Source organism: Myxocyprinus asiaticus, chromosome 17 (genome assembly GCF_019703515.2).
Source record: "Myxocyprinus asiaticus isolate MX2 ecotype Aquarium Trade chromosome 17, UBuf_Myxa_2, whole genome shotgun sequence".
NCBI lineage: Eukaryota > Metazoa > Chordata > Actinopteri > Cypriniformes > Catostomidae > Myxocyprinus > Myxocyprinus asiaticus.
The window spans coordinates 48,875,198-48,890,000 of NC_059360.1; the positions used below are offsets into that span (position 1 = coordinate 48,875,198).

The window sequence follows — 14,803 nt, forward strand, 5'->3', positions numbered from 1 at the left end:
CGCGTATGCTGAGCACAAAAGAGGAAACAATTTGACGATTCTTCTTGCGTTTTCGCACAACCACAGAATAGTGATCGCGTCTGTCGAGCTCCAAGAAAAGAACAAAAATGCACCACAAACGCTGTAAAAACGATGTATCAAGCCATTTGACCTTTTTTGTGAGGAACAGACCGAAATGTAAGTCATTATTCACTGGTAATCGTCAGTGAGTCAGTAGAGAGTTGAACTCGTGAAGGAATCGTTCAGTTCGGTTTGTGAACCGGATCAAAAGGATGATATACCGATTGCACGACTGATAAAAAAAATTCCCAATTGCAATTCTGACTTTATTTCTCGTAGTTGAGTTTATTTCTAAGCCAGTGTGTTATTTCTCACCGCTGACTGAGATAAATAAAGACAGAATTGTGAGATAGAAAGCCAGCATTACCTTTTTAATTATTTTTGTTTTATTTCATGGCAGGATCAAGGCATCAGTTACTCGTTCATACTTGGGAAAGAAAATTGCTTAACTGTAATTTATTGTGAATTATTGTGGTTTATTTAAAAGTGTTTGTTTCTGTTATTTAGAAAAATATACCATTACACACACACACACACACACACATATATATATATATATTAGTATATTTTTAAAGGAATATTCTGGGTTCAATACAAGTAAAGCTCAATCAATAGCATTTATGGTATAATGTTGATAACCACTATTAATTTTGACTCGTTCCTCCTTTTCTTTTTTCTTTATCCCCTTATTCTCCCAATTTGGAATGCCCAATTTCCACTACTTAGTAGGTCCTTGTGGTGGTGCGGTTACTCACCTCAATCCGGGTGGTGGAGGACGAATCTCAGTTGCCTCCGCTTCTGAGACCGTCAATCCTCAATCCGCGCATCTTATCACGTGACTCGTTGTGCATGACACCGCGGAGACTCACAGCATGTGGAGGCTCATGCTACTCTCCACGATCCACGCACAACTTACCACACGCCCCATTGAGAGCGAGAACCACTAATTGCGACCACAAGGAGGTTACCCCATGTGACTTTACCCTCCCTAGCAACCGGGCCAATTTGGTTGCTTAGGAGACCTGGCTGGAGTCACTCAGCACACCCTGGATTCAAACTCACGACTCCAGGTGTGATAGTCAGCGTCAATACTCACTGAGATACCCAGGCACCCTTCGTCCCTCCTTTTCTTTAAAAAAGCACAAATGTGTGTTCCAGTGAGACACTTACAATGGAAGTCAATGGGGTCAATAATCTGTAAACATTAAAATACTCACTGTTTCAAAAGTATAGACACAAGACATAAACAATATGTGTGTTAACATGATTTTACTGTGATAATATCACTTACTAACCGCATCTGTGTGACGTTATAGACAATTTATAACTTTATTACCATGATGATGTAATGTCAACAAACCCTCAAACGACTGTAAAAATGATGATTTAAATAACTTTACAGCTCCAATAATACACGCGTTTAACAGAATTGATGTCAGTGCTTTTATAACATTATAATCTTCACATTTCTGACTTTAAACCCTCTAAAAATTGACCCCATTGACTTCCATTGTAAGTGTCTCACTGGAACACACATTTGTGCTTTTTTAAGAAAAGGAGGAACGAGTCCAAATTAATTTTTGTGGTGATCAACATTACGATACAAATGCTGTCGATTGAGCTCAACTTGTATTGAACCCGGAATATTCCTTTAAGATTTTCGCATTTCAATTTCATAACAAAATTCTGTCAAATTGAATTACGTAATCTTAAACCAAATTAAATTAATAAAACATGAATTAATTTATGATATGAAATTGCAATGTGTAAATCTTAAAAACAGGGTAAAATATTTTTGGAGAGTAAAAGAGATAATATTACATATTCTATTATTTCTTTAAAAAGGTGTGACAATTTTACAACGTGCCGCATACTTTTCTGATCTAATGGAAAGCAGCTCTATTGATTATACTAAACCAGCACACTTAAAATCAACCTAATACATTTATGTTTGCGATGAGAACATGATTATATTGTGTAAAGTCCAAGTAAAATTGAACACAGTCATAAAAAAGTGATATGATTACATTGATATGAAATGATCAAGTTGATTCAGACTTCTAACAGAGTGTTCACTCAACATGATTTTTACTGCTTTCTCAATTTACTTAATTAAATTGATTTAATCCAACACAATTCTTTAGCATTCGGTCTCGATTTAAATTCATTGTGTACAATCCAACTATGTTTACTTAATCCAGATGTGTTGGCACTATGTGAGAAAGATTTGTTGCATCATGAGATTTACATTTCTTAGCATTTAAGTGTTATTTTAATGCATTTCTACACAGAATGAAAGAAGTAGGAGACTTGTTAGTGTTTAATGTTCTGTTATGTGGGATTTAGAGGAGTTTCTATGTTAAGATAATGGCGAGGTCGAGGATGGGTGATTTACAACATTGTATTTGCTGAACAATATGTGTATGTTGTTATTGTCATGAAGCAAAGACTGACTGAGGATCAGCAGACCCACAACAGCACCATCCTTGTCATCCTGAACAAAAATAGATCTATAATATGCAAATGTATATTGTTGCTATAGTAGCAAGCTGTTAAATAGAGTGGAGTGGCTTGGATCTAATTTAAGTGAGATTAACTTAATTCCTTTGGGTTTATGCAATGCAAAATATTTAAGTAGAGCCTACATTTTCATTTCATATTAAGGAAAGTGATGTCCATAATTGAATTACGTAAAACCAACAACAAGATATGTTTCAGTGCAACAGGAAGTCCACCATCAATTCTATTAATGAATGATTTGAGTTATTCCTAAAGAGTCAGATGTTCTTCATAAAAGTGTCCTACAGCAGAGAGGTTTGGATAGACAGATCCCTCCTCTCCTGTCTGTCTGTCTGTCTGTCTGTCTGTCTGACTGCAGTGGGTTTAGGGAAAGTGTCGATGGGGGCGGATTATAGCTTTGATTTGCCTGTCTGGCCAATAATGTGGAGAGATGTGCACATTTAAACAGAAGACAGTCCGTGTTAAAGCCTCCAGTGTGTGTATGTTACTCACATAACAGCTGCATTTACAGACAAGATCTTCAACACCATCTATTGACTCCAAACACACTGAACAGGTGAGGAATCTTCACACATTCACGGGGTTTTACTGAATGCACGTGCAGGTGTCCATTCTTTCCAGGTGGGTTATACAATATCCGAGGATGAATCTTCTAGATATTGGACTTCTGTTCAGATTTCTCATTCGATACCAAGTTTCTATCAACATAAATGTGCTTCTGGATCAAAGACTGTAGGAGTGAGAGGCTTAAAGAATCGATCAAGTATTTACGCACGACTGATTCTTCAAACGGCGCAAGAAAAAAAAACAGATTTTACCAAACAAATGTGCTTTTAAAAATGTTTTGCATGATCGAAACTAAACGAAAAAGCAGTAAGTACCGTTATATATTTTTATGAAGTCCTTATAAGTGTCATTTAAATACCATCTCAGACAAAAATCTGATTTATGGTCATAGATGAACATATATATATAAATATATATAAAACTATAGTTCATATATTTGAACATGTAAGCCGATACTCAAATTGGAAAAATATGTTAGATAGCCTGTATAAAATAAATAAATAAAAAAGCAATTTTTGTAGTATTTTGAAATATATGTTCCACATATGTATGTAAAGTAAAAAACAAAAAATCAACGTTACGCATATCTGTTTTACATAGTAAAACATGTAAATGCAGCTGTTTGCATATCTGTTTTATAGCCTATATGAGATGATACATATCAAAATATTATTTAACTACTATCACACACACACATATATATATATATATATAGATAGATAGATAGATAGATAGATATTGGGAGGGTTTACAGAAGGAAACGCATGCATTTTTAAAGGTCTCTGCAATCAATGTATAGCCTATATATATATATATATATACATTGATTACAGAGACCTTTAAAAATGTTTCTATATATGTTTTTAACAATTATATTGAGATAGTCTCTTGTTTCCTCTCCACAGTTATGATGCTTATTTCTGCGCGGATCCTGTGTTCGATTCTTTTCATTTCGGTTCTTCTCTCGAGTCCAACCGAATCCAAACGGAACCGCGGCGCGATTCCCCATCCGGACAAGAACAACCCGAACGAGTCGGACCAGCACCCTCATCAGAGCGGTTCGGGATCTCGAGGCAGAGGCAGAGGCTCGTCCGGTTCCGCGGAAGAGGTTTTGGAGTCCAGCCAAGAGGCGTTACACGTCACCGAGCGCCGGTACCTGAAACGGGACTGGTGTAAAACTCAACCGCTCAAACAGACCATCCATGAGGAGGGCTGCATCAGCCGAACCATCATCAACCGCTTCTGTTACGGCCAGTGTAACTCGTTTTACATCCCCAGACACGTCCGGAGGGAGGAGGGCGCGTTTCAGTCCTGTTCGTTCTGTAAACCCAAACGATTCACCACTATGACTTTCACCCTAAACTGCCCCGACCAGCAACCACCGACCCGAAAGAAACGCGTCCAGCGGGTCAAACAGTGCCGCTGCATCTCCATTGAGCTGGACTGATTTCAGTCTGGACGGATCCACGCAAACAGTGAAAGCATCATTTCAGTAAGAACTCATCAGACGCATTTTAGTCGCTGAAACTAGTTAAAGAGGTTCAAAAAGTCGTGCGTAAAAAGATGCCCAAAATCTGTCACCATTACCGCGCGCACACAACACCAGTCCAGCACTCATTATTTATTACTACTGTTTTCTACATCAGTTTACAATACATGTAAAGTCATCAAAAGGACACAAATAGTGGCAAAAATGTTCAATTAAAACATTTGGACACGTGTGGACTGATGTTTATTAAAATGTTAGTTTTGCAAAGAAATGCATACACTAATATTTGATTACAAAATTAATTTCAAGCTTTTAAGCCTTTGGATTAAATTAGAAACAAAGTATCCAAACTTAGATTGCTATTGTGTATGTTAGTATCCTAAAACCCTTTTAAAGTCTTGTAGAATTTGTACACAGCTAATTTTATGGGCTCGTATTAATTGAGAGACTTCATGGAATATGTGTACTGTTAAATATAATGTGTCACACTGCACGATGGGGGTCCAAAAGTCTGAGACCACCGGTAAAAATGCTCCTCTTGACTTGTCTTATTTTATCAGTGGACTATTTAGAGTAAAACCTTGAATAATACACAGGCATTTGCTTTTGAGAATGTTTTGAAGAGCATCTCGTGTGCTTCAGTGGTAGCGTCACAAATTTGTCACAAATTTGCTTATTTGATAAGCAACCTAGAAATAGTTCCGAATCTTGAATATTTATTGATTTGAAGTCAATGTTTCTGTGATATCAGACTTTTGGACTCTACCATGTGTGGCAAATTAATCTTGAAAACCCCTCCAGTTCATCAAAATGTTTAAATGCCCTATAGACGTTATAAGTGTAATATATGTTGTAATGGTGACAGATGTGGTTCACAGAAGTGCAGAAGAGCGTTATCTGTGACACTGAATGTTTTTATGAATCTCCAAAAATATAAAGAAGAAAGTTTGAAGACTAAGTTTCCACTATGTGGAATTGGACTCTTAACTAATGTATTTAATATGACAGAATGCAACTGTTTTCAGAACTGATTTCATATGTTTATGCTGGATTGCTGTGAAGTTTGTAGCAGATAAACATCACTACATAATTAGATACAACATTTAAAGGTTTCATAGGCCTACGCCTCTACAGACTGAATTATTACGCATTTTGTTAAAGTCGTGTACAGATGTGTATTATGTTGTAGATACTGCAGGTTTATTATGTTTATCTGGCTCATGAGTGTATGAAGATGTTGAAGGACTGTGGCTGCATGTGTTGTGAATGCAGTCCTGTGGAAAAACCATATTAATAAAAAAAGACGTTTTGGCCCTCTGGTCACTCTGAAAAACACATGGAGATATCAGTGATCCTCTGATTTAATGGTTCATAGATTAGGACAGAAATCAATTTCACGCTGTGTGTTTTATTCATCATTGAAACCGAAGAGCCAGTTTATTCCCAGAAGCTCTGAACATTCTTTAGATGGTACGAGTCTTTATTTTTAGGAGCTGGAGGTTCTTTTAAAACAGAAACTTCATGAAGAAAATCTAAACTGCATGTTTTTTTCCCCCACAAAGATCCAAAACTAATTTCATTTCAATCTCCTGGTTTTACCTGTTGGATTATTTGGCATTTACTGGGACACAAAAGTTTCATCCAATCTTGACATGAAGAAGAAGAACTTTCAATTTACTCAGAGAAACTATAAGCTGTATAATTGAACGTACCAAACAAACAACAACAACAAATAAACCAATGTAGCCAATAACATTGAGTACACTGGTTACATGTGGTTATGAAAGCAGCATTTCTCTTGGGAGTTTTTAGGGAATGTCAGACTTCTCATATCTTTCAAACAGCACATTTTATCATTTCAGATTTCATTTTTTAAGAATAAATATGTTAGAATATAATAAAAATAACAATGTGCAAAAAAATCAGAAGACACTTCTTCATTTGAGAATTCTTTGATGTCAATTCTTTTCTTTTGGAGATATCTATAAAACAGTTTATTGCACCTAATAATGTAAAAGTATCTAAATAAACTTTAAAGAAGAACAAAATCATTGGCCCCCAAATCAGCAAATTCACACAAAACTTTTTGGAGTTTGGATTTAAAACACAAATGTACTGTGTTGAGAAGCACCTGTGATACTGACACTCGTGATACATTTAAGCTTGTCATGAAATAATTCAATATAAATGTAAATAAAAACCTTGGTTGTCTTGATAAACAGGGCTTTTAGTATGTCATTCACTCATTTGCACTTATAAAAAAATGTCAAAATATAAATATACTCTGTGTAGGGGTGAATATTAGCACATTCCTCATCATAACATACATCATGACTTCAGTAGTCTTCTAAGCTGATATGATTTCCACACTTCTTCAAACACAAGATATTGCATAGACGTCATAACTGAGGTGCATTCAAAGTGCAATTATTTTGGCATAAGGAAAATGTGGAAAAACATCTAGGTCAAAAACGGCTAAAAACAACAAAGGGTTTGAAATCTCGACAAGCGAGCGATGTGATTCAAGTAGAAATACAGATGAGATCATGTTAGCACTTAAAGGAATATTCCGGGTTCAATACAAGTTGAGCTCAATCGACAGCGTTTGTGTCATAATGTTGATCACCACAAAAATTAGTTTGGACTCGTTCCTCCTTTTCTTTATAAAAGCACAAATGTGTGTTCCAGTGAGACACTTACAATAGAAGTCAATGGGGTCAATTTTTAGAGGGTTTAAAGTCAGAAATGTGAAGATTATAATGTTATAAAAACACTTACATTAATTCTTCTGTTAAATCTCGTGTATTATTGGAGCTGTAAAGTTGTTTAAATCAGCGTTTTTGCATCATGGTAATAAAGTTATAAAATTGTCTATAACGTCACACAGATGTGGTTAGTAAGTGATATTATCACAGTAAAATCATGTTAACACACATATTGTTTATGTCTTGTGTCTATACTTTTGAAACAGTGAGTATTTTAATGTTTACAGATTGACCCCATTGACTTCCATTGTAAGTGTCTCACTGGAACACACATTTGTGCTTTTTTAAACCTCCTGAGACCCGAGCGTGACTGCTGTGAGCTTTTTCCATTTCATAAACAAACAAACAAACAAACAAACAAAATTTGCAGAGCAAATAGTTTTCCTAAAAATCAACGTCCTCATATGTGAACAACGGGACTAAGTTGCGAAATTTTAAATAATACTAAACTATAGAAAGTTAGATTTTTTTCATTTTGGGATTTTCTCTCTTTTCTCCCCAATTTGGAATGCCCAATTCCCAATGCGCTCTAAGTCCTCGTGGTGGCGTAGTGACTCGCTTCAATCCGGGTGGCGGAGGACGAATCTCAGTTGCCTCCACGTCTGAGACCGTCAATCTGTGCATCTTATCACGTGACTTGTTGAGCGCATTACCGTGGAGACCTAGCGCATGTGGAGGCTTCACACTATTCTCCGCAGCATCCACGCACAACTCACCACACGCCCCACCGAGAGCGAGAACCACATTATAGCGACCACGAGGAGGTTACCCCATGTGACTCTACCCTCCCTAGCAACCGGGGCAATTTGGTTGCTTAGGAGACCTGGCTGGAGTCACTCAGCACGCCCTGGATTCAAACTCGAGACTCCAGGTGTGATAGTCAGCGTCTTTACTCGCTGAGATACCCAGGCCCCAGATTTTTTTTTTTTTCATCAAATAGTTTCTTATGTTTCCAGGAGTGTTGATTATTCATGTTTTTGAGACGTCAGAAATTATCAAGATTAATTCTGATTCAAAGTAATGTCCAGCATCATCCAATCACTGTCAACCATGTTAAAATAAAATGATACATTATAAATTCTGAATCTATGTACTGATTATCATTGTCACATGTCTGTCAAACATGTTGAGTGATCCAAACATCATCTGCAGCCTGAAACTGAACTTTTGATCAGATTTTAGGAGTGAATGCACTTAACTGCATAGAGAGCTATAGGATGCTCCCTTGCTCCCTATTTAGTGAATGACTTAACCTCCAGTGTGCTGTCTGTCTGCACTGGTCTCAGAACAGTTTGAAATGCACCTTATTTTCATCCTAACTCCATATAAAGCCTCTGAAAGACACATTTTTCAGTGTTTGGATGAATCCATTAATTCTCATTGTGATAATACACAGACAGTGAATAAAGGAGCATACAGTCCACGAATGTGGTCATTGTGTTTCTCAGCGTGCTGTTTCACGCTAAATCACTCAAATTTTAAAAATGGCATATCTGATGAAACTAGAGACTCTAATCTTTTGATTCAAACAGGTTTCAATGTAAAAACTTAATGAGATTTCTTACCAGATGTAGTTTTATTGGCATTTCCCCCAAAGACAAACTCCGCTGTGATCGGCACCATGTTGTTTTGTCACATGACTCTGTGTGTCGAAAGTTTAACCCTTTACTCCTGAACTGAGATCAGTCAGTTTAAATTCAATTAAATTATGCGTTGTGTATAGCGACACCAAAACGTAATGTCCACGCATGTGGACGCGGGGTCTCAGGAGGTTAAAGAAAAGAAGGGACGGAGCCGACAAATGCAAAAGCTTGTATTGAACCTGGTTAAACAATACAGAAACTGCTCACTAGATGACGTTTAGGTTTGTCATTATAGACGATGACATAAATGAGGCACTGTGTTTTATACTGTATATTGATATCTGGACAGTAGATGTCAGTAGATGTCGGTTTGGTTCAAGACTAATATAGATGACACATTTCAACAGTCATGCTTTGTGACACTAAGTGACAAGTTTCGTTAGCAGTAAATTACTTCGCCCAAGAAGTGACCTACATTTAAGACTTTTAAGAATTCTCTCTACTTCGTCCTTACTCAGACAAGTTCGCTGAAACCCCAGAGGTCAGGTGAGCCTTCATTTCACGCAGTATACTGCTCTCGCTTCAGTATATTGCACTCTTTTAAGTGCAGTTTACCTGGTTTTGTAGCTAAAAGGTTCCACCTTTTGAAGTTAAACCCAACACAAGTGCATAAAGCACCAACATCACTGCTGATCTGAGATGGAGAAGATCATCCAACCGGTGTAAGAGCATCCTCATCACACGTCTACAGTAGATCATTATTATCCTGTATGGTGAAACACACACACGAGTTCTCTGAACCCTCGTCGCGGCCGTTCACAGGACATAATGAGTGACACAGTCGATTGAGTTTCAGTGTTTGACGAACGCTCATCTGTCCACTCATGAAACAATTTGATGTTCGTCCACTCCGTCTCCTTTCTCCAGTCTCTGTATTTTGTCTTTACTCTCAGCTTGAGGACACACCTGCTTCTTTCTTGCGCAGTCGCTCTTTCTGTGAAACAGATATTCAAAAAAGGTAAAAAACCGCAGGTTCATGTCAGAGTTAAGTGTAAAACGGCATGCTGTGAGTATTTTCTCACCAGACTGTTTGCGTTGATCTTCTTCGTCTCCACTTTCTTCTCCGCTGTGATTTTCTGGACAGTCTGACGAGCTTCTTTTAGTCTAAAATGAAAGAGGACAAATGTAAAAATATAAATTCTGTCTTGTCCAAACACATCTTATTTCTTCTGTGAAACACTAAAGCCATTTTTTGTACAATTTCCAGGCTGCTTTGTTTCTTATAATGAAGGTGAATGGGGACTGGGGCTGGCAAGCTAAAAAAACGACATTCGTTTTGGCCTGTTTCACACATCACACGACTTTTATGGGATTTTTATGTCATTTTTTGAAGTTCGACCACTCACTGTCATTGTATAGAAAAGAGCGGCATGAACATTCTGCTCAACAGTGTTCCACAGAAGAAATAAAGTCATACAGGTTTAAAAAACCATGATGGGATTCAGTAAATGACAGAATTAAAAATGTTTGGCTGAACTTTCCTTTTATTCAGTTTCTAAGCTAGAACTGAACATTGCCAGTAAATGTGTTCATCCTCGATGGGTCAACGCTCTTTAACTGCTGCGGAGGTCATAGCTCAAGTTGGTGTTGGTGATTTCTCAGGCGATTATCTTAAAACATTGATGCTTTCAATCTTTGTGCACAATGTCTTTGGTCACCAAAAGGATGCCGCTCAGTGGAGACAAATAAAAATAAACAACTTTTGACTGTTATGAAGCCGCGAGGAGCTTCAAAGACAGAGCAGCGGGTCGGACTTGCAGTCCGGTTCTGCGTCAAAGTCACAGGCGGGATTTACGATGTCGCCTTTGACCCGTGACTTCCAGTTAGCAGGACGCCCCGCTGGGGGACGGCACCTCGCACAACATCTCTCGGCTTTACTGGAGCTGGACGGCTGACTGTTAAAAGCAGCATGTTCAGCGAGATCTTTAAATGGCGTCATGATGGAGCAGATACTTTTATCTTATTTTTTGTTCTCGTGGCTATAAAACCCGCTCTAATTATCTCACAGACTTTGCCTGTCAATCATTATGCTGCAATCAGGTCTGCTGACGTGTTTGGTGGTTCACCTATCTTCCATTCGTGGAGCGTCTCACCTCTCTTTGGAGATGTTTTTACTCTCACGGTTCCAGGTGCTCTTGAAATCATTGCAGAACTCAAACCACAGCATGAAGATGTAGTTTGGAGATACCTCCTTCTCTCCAGACTTGGGTTTAAGCCCAAAGTATGTGACCACGTCCAGGAAGCTAAAAGAGGAAGTCAGAGCGACAGAGAGAGAGAGACAGGGTGTCACAAGGGTTAGACAGGTGACAACAGCTTCCATTATAATAGGGGCAATAATAAAACTATTGATTTTGTGATGCGATATCGATTCTCGATATCGATTCTTAAATTCCAAGATTGATCTTCTCCACTACAATCAGAGGAAATCACTCGCATTTGCAACCAAATTTCACTCTATGCGACTAAAATGTATATATTTGTCAAACGGCTGGTGAATGTTTAGATTTCACACAGCAGCGAGATTCTTTCACTGCGTGTTGAGAGTAAAAGTTGTTCCGTGTGTCCAAAGACGAGATCTAAACTTTTAATGTGTCTTTTAATATCCTTTCTGTTCTCTAGAGTCAGTTGTTGATCAAAAACAACAAAAAAGAAACATTTAATTGTAATCATGCATCGCACGGATGAGATAAAGCCGCTCGAGTCTCTCTCGTTAACATGCGCTCATTTACAGAAATGCCATCTTTCGGGGGCCTGGGTAACTTAGCGAGTATTGACATTGGCTATCACTCCTGGTGTCGTGAGTTTGAATCTAGGGCATGCTGAGTGACTCCAGCCAGGTCTCCTAAGCAACCAAATTGGCCCGGTTGCTAGGGAGGGTAGAGTCACATGGGGTAACCTCCTCGTGGTCACTATAATGTGGTTCTCGCTCTCGGTGGGGTGCGTGGTGAGTTGTGCGTGGATGCCGCGGAGAATAGCGTAAAGCCTCCACACGCGCTAGGTCTCCGCGGTAACGCGCTCAACAAGTCACGTGATAAGATGCGCGGATGGACGGTCTCAGATGCGGAGGCAACTGAGATTCGTCCTCCACCACCCGGATTGAGGCGAGTCACTACGCCACCACGAGGACTTAGAGCGCATTGGGAACTGGGCATTCCAAATTGGGGAGAAAAAAAAGAAAAAAAAGAAATGCCGGTTTTCTTAAAGAGACAGTACTGTTTTTAACACGTGTTTAACAAATCAATCAAAATACCTACGTAACAAAAACATTTATATGCAATATATTATCATATTTAGTGATTGAATACATGGATTTGTTCATTTTTAAAAGCTAAAATGTGACCAAAATGATGAAAAAGTACTCAAATATAATAAGTCAATTTTCATATTGTACCTAGTTAGAAGGACGCCTGTATAATTCACAGCATTAGCAGGGAGAGACCCAAAAGGGACATTATTACTGAAATATACCCATATGAATCGATATCAGGAAATCTGTATCAATACCCAGCCCTACATAATAACTATCAATGTAACTACCAATCCTCTCAGGACCATGATATTGTATGTTGGTCAATATCATGATATTGTAGCTCAACTGGTAGAGCACCCATCATGGGTTTGATTTCCAGTGAACACACAAACTCATTAAATGTAAATACAAAATTCATTGTAAGTCGTTTTGGATAAAAGCGTCTGTCAAATGCATAACATTTAAAATGTTAAAATTGTCTGGCCATTCAAACCAGCCCGTCTGACACCAACAATCCTCCACAATCATGTGGCAGCAGTGCAATGCATAAAAATGATTGGCATTCCATCACAATTGGGAACCAATCATTAAGTGATCAAATAAGAATCCTGTGAGAATGAAATAAAACTCAGACATTTGTTTAAGATTCCTTAATCATTAGGACTGAATCCAAATGCTAGAATCCCATGAGCATTCCATTCAGAAGTTTTGACAAGTGTATAATATTGTTGAGTTTGTGTATTATAAAACCAGAGCTGTAGTGTTAATGGAAACCACATCAGCTGGTGTTGCTGTAATGGGATTTAGTGGCATTATGGGTAAAAGAGCATGAAACGAGCCCCAAAACAAGCTGCCACGAGTCACAGAAAAGCACGCTCAGTGGCCGCAAATCAAGTGGAACCGTGTGATTAACGGTCTCGCGTGTGACAGATCACGCATGACATGAACCGAGGAGAAACTAAATGAACTGTTAAAAATGGACACATCAGCAACGCTCAGACAGCATATAAAATCAGTACATGTTAGTGCTGATGTTGCAAATGAAATCAACTGTTCTAAACCCCTTTAGACCAATCGGTTGACTTGAAACACACTGCACACATTTTATAAGTTCTCCGTTGATTTATTCAGTATATCTCACAGGAGAACTGCTTTAACTGCTGCACCGCTGAACGACGCTGCTGCTGCATTAAGATGGAATGCATGAAATGAACAGAGTCATTCTGTTGCCCTCTGACCACACGTCAAAACGTAAAATAAACAGCAGATAAGAGACAGAGAGAGAGAGAGACATGTTATCTTAATCTCTCCACATTATTTTCTCAATGTTTTATTTTTTGGCTTAAACTCAGCTGAAGTTTTATCAGACTATGACTCTGAAAACCGACTGAATAAACATCCCAGACATGCTTCAAACTGGCCAAGTGCAAAATGAACAGAATCTACAAAAACAACAAGAGAATTTGCATTAGTTAATGTTTTTGGTCACCACATAATTTCCATACATTCATTGGTGTTATTATTACTATTGCATGTGAAAAAGAGTGATGATGAAGAATGATTGGTCCATTTTCACTCATTCCGTCCATCTTGTAAGATCAAAGCCGTGTTCATGTCGCCGAGCATGTTTACCATGTTTGCCACAGAGCTGAAGCATGTAAAGGTGATGCCCTTCAGGTTAGGACACATGTGGACGCCCACCCAGGTCCCGGACGAGCGCCCGAGGCTGCCCGTATCCATCACCCGCGTGTCACTTTAATGAGGTGCGTTCATGGGAACTTTAGGAAACCCTCGCTTACTAGTTCTCTGTCAGTTGGAGCGTCTGGCACTTTTGGGGACCAAATTAAAGGAGTTTCTAGCTGCCGGGCCCTTTTGATCAATATAAGTCAATTCAACACCTTCATTAGCGTGCTGAAAGCGGCGCTCCATGTGCGGGATTCTGTCCAGAGCGCTTTTGGAGATTTTCAATCACTTTTCGGCTGCTGTGTTTGAACGTCAACTGAACATTTACAGTTTACACTCACTGACATCAAACTCAATGGTTTCCTAATTCTCACAGTCATTTCTTTATTATGTATATGAACGTTCAGTGTGTTATTTATTTAAATTCACTTTGTTTTGTTTCAGGCTATAAAAAAAACCTCTCAAATCTAAACAAGGAAAAATAATCAATACGCTTTGTTTGTCCTTCTCCGAGTATTCCCCCCCCTGTGAAAAGTTCCAGATATTTTCCGAAGTGCAGCATCTGGCAGTTGAATATTTTGACATAAATCAGCACAAACAGTTTGTGTTATTACTCTGTGGAGTCTGAGACACTGAAATACACATGATAAGAGACGGCACTGGATGGTCAGAGAAAATCGGTTTAACAAGCGTCTCCAACGTCTTGAGACCGTCTTGCATTTGCAGTTGTTGGTGGTTTAAATCAGGTTGTGGCAAGACTTGAGCAACAATAGAGCAGTATCCATCATCTATTTCAGCTGTCTTGGTTCCGGAAGTATTTTTCCCG

The 14,803-nt window shown here is 38.5% G+C and overlaps 2 protein-coding genes across 2 annotated transcripts in view; one reads left to right on the forward strand and one right to left on the reverse strand.

Moving 5' to 3' along the window:
• Positions 1 to 3,002: 3,002 nt before the first annotated feature.
• Positions 3,003 to 9,914, forward strand: LOC127455251 (gremlin-1-like). The gene is made up of 2 exons (XM_051722974.1): positions 3,003 to 3,136; positions 4,053 to 9,914. The coding sequence occupies exon 2, from the start codon at positions 4,055 to 4,057 to the stop codon at positions 4,592 to 4,594; it is 540 nt and encodes a 179-aa protein (XP_051578934.1). The 5' UTR covers positions 3,003 to 3,136; positions 4,053 to 4,054; the 3' UTR covers positions 4,595 to 9,914.
• LOC127455161 (formin-like) overlaps positions 6,096 to 14,803 on the reverse strand; it is a 73,347-nt gene continuing 64,639 nt past the window's right edge. The window contains 3 exon segments of the mRNA XM_051722799.1: positions 6,096 to 9,978; positions 10,067 to 10,148; positions 11,138 to 11,287. Coding sequence (XP_051578759.1) covers positions 9,934 to 9,978; positions 10,067 to 10,148; positions 11,138 to 11,287 — 277 coding nt within the window. The 3' untranslated portion in view covers positions 6,096 to 9,933.

What these genes read in the sequence shown, in the direction of transcription:
- LOC127455251 (XM_051722974.1), top strand. Translation starts at nt 4,055, where the DNA reads ATGATGCTTATTTCTGCGCGGATCCTGTGTTCGATTCTTTTCATTTCG.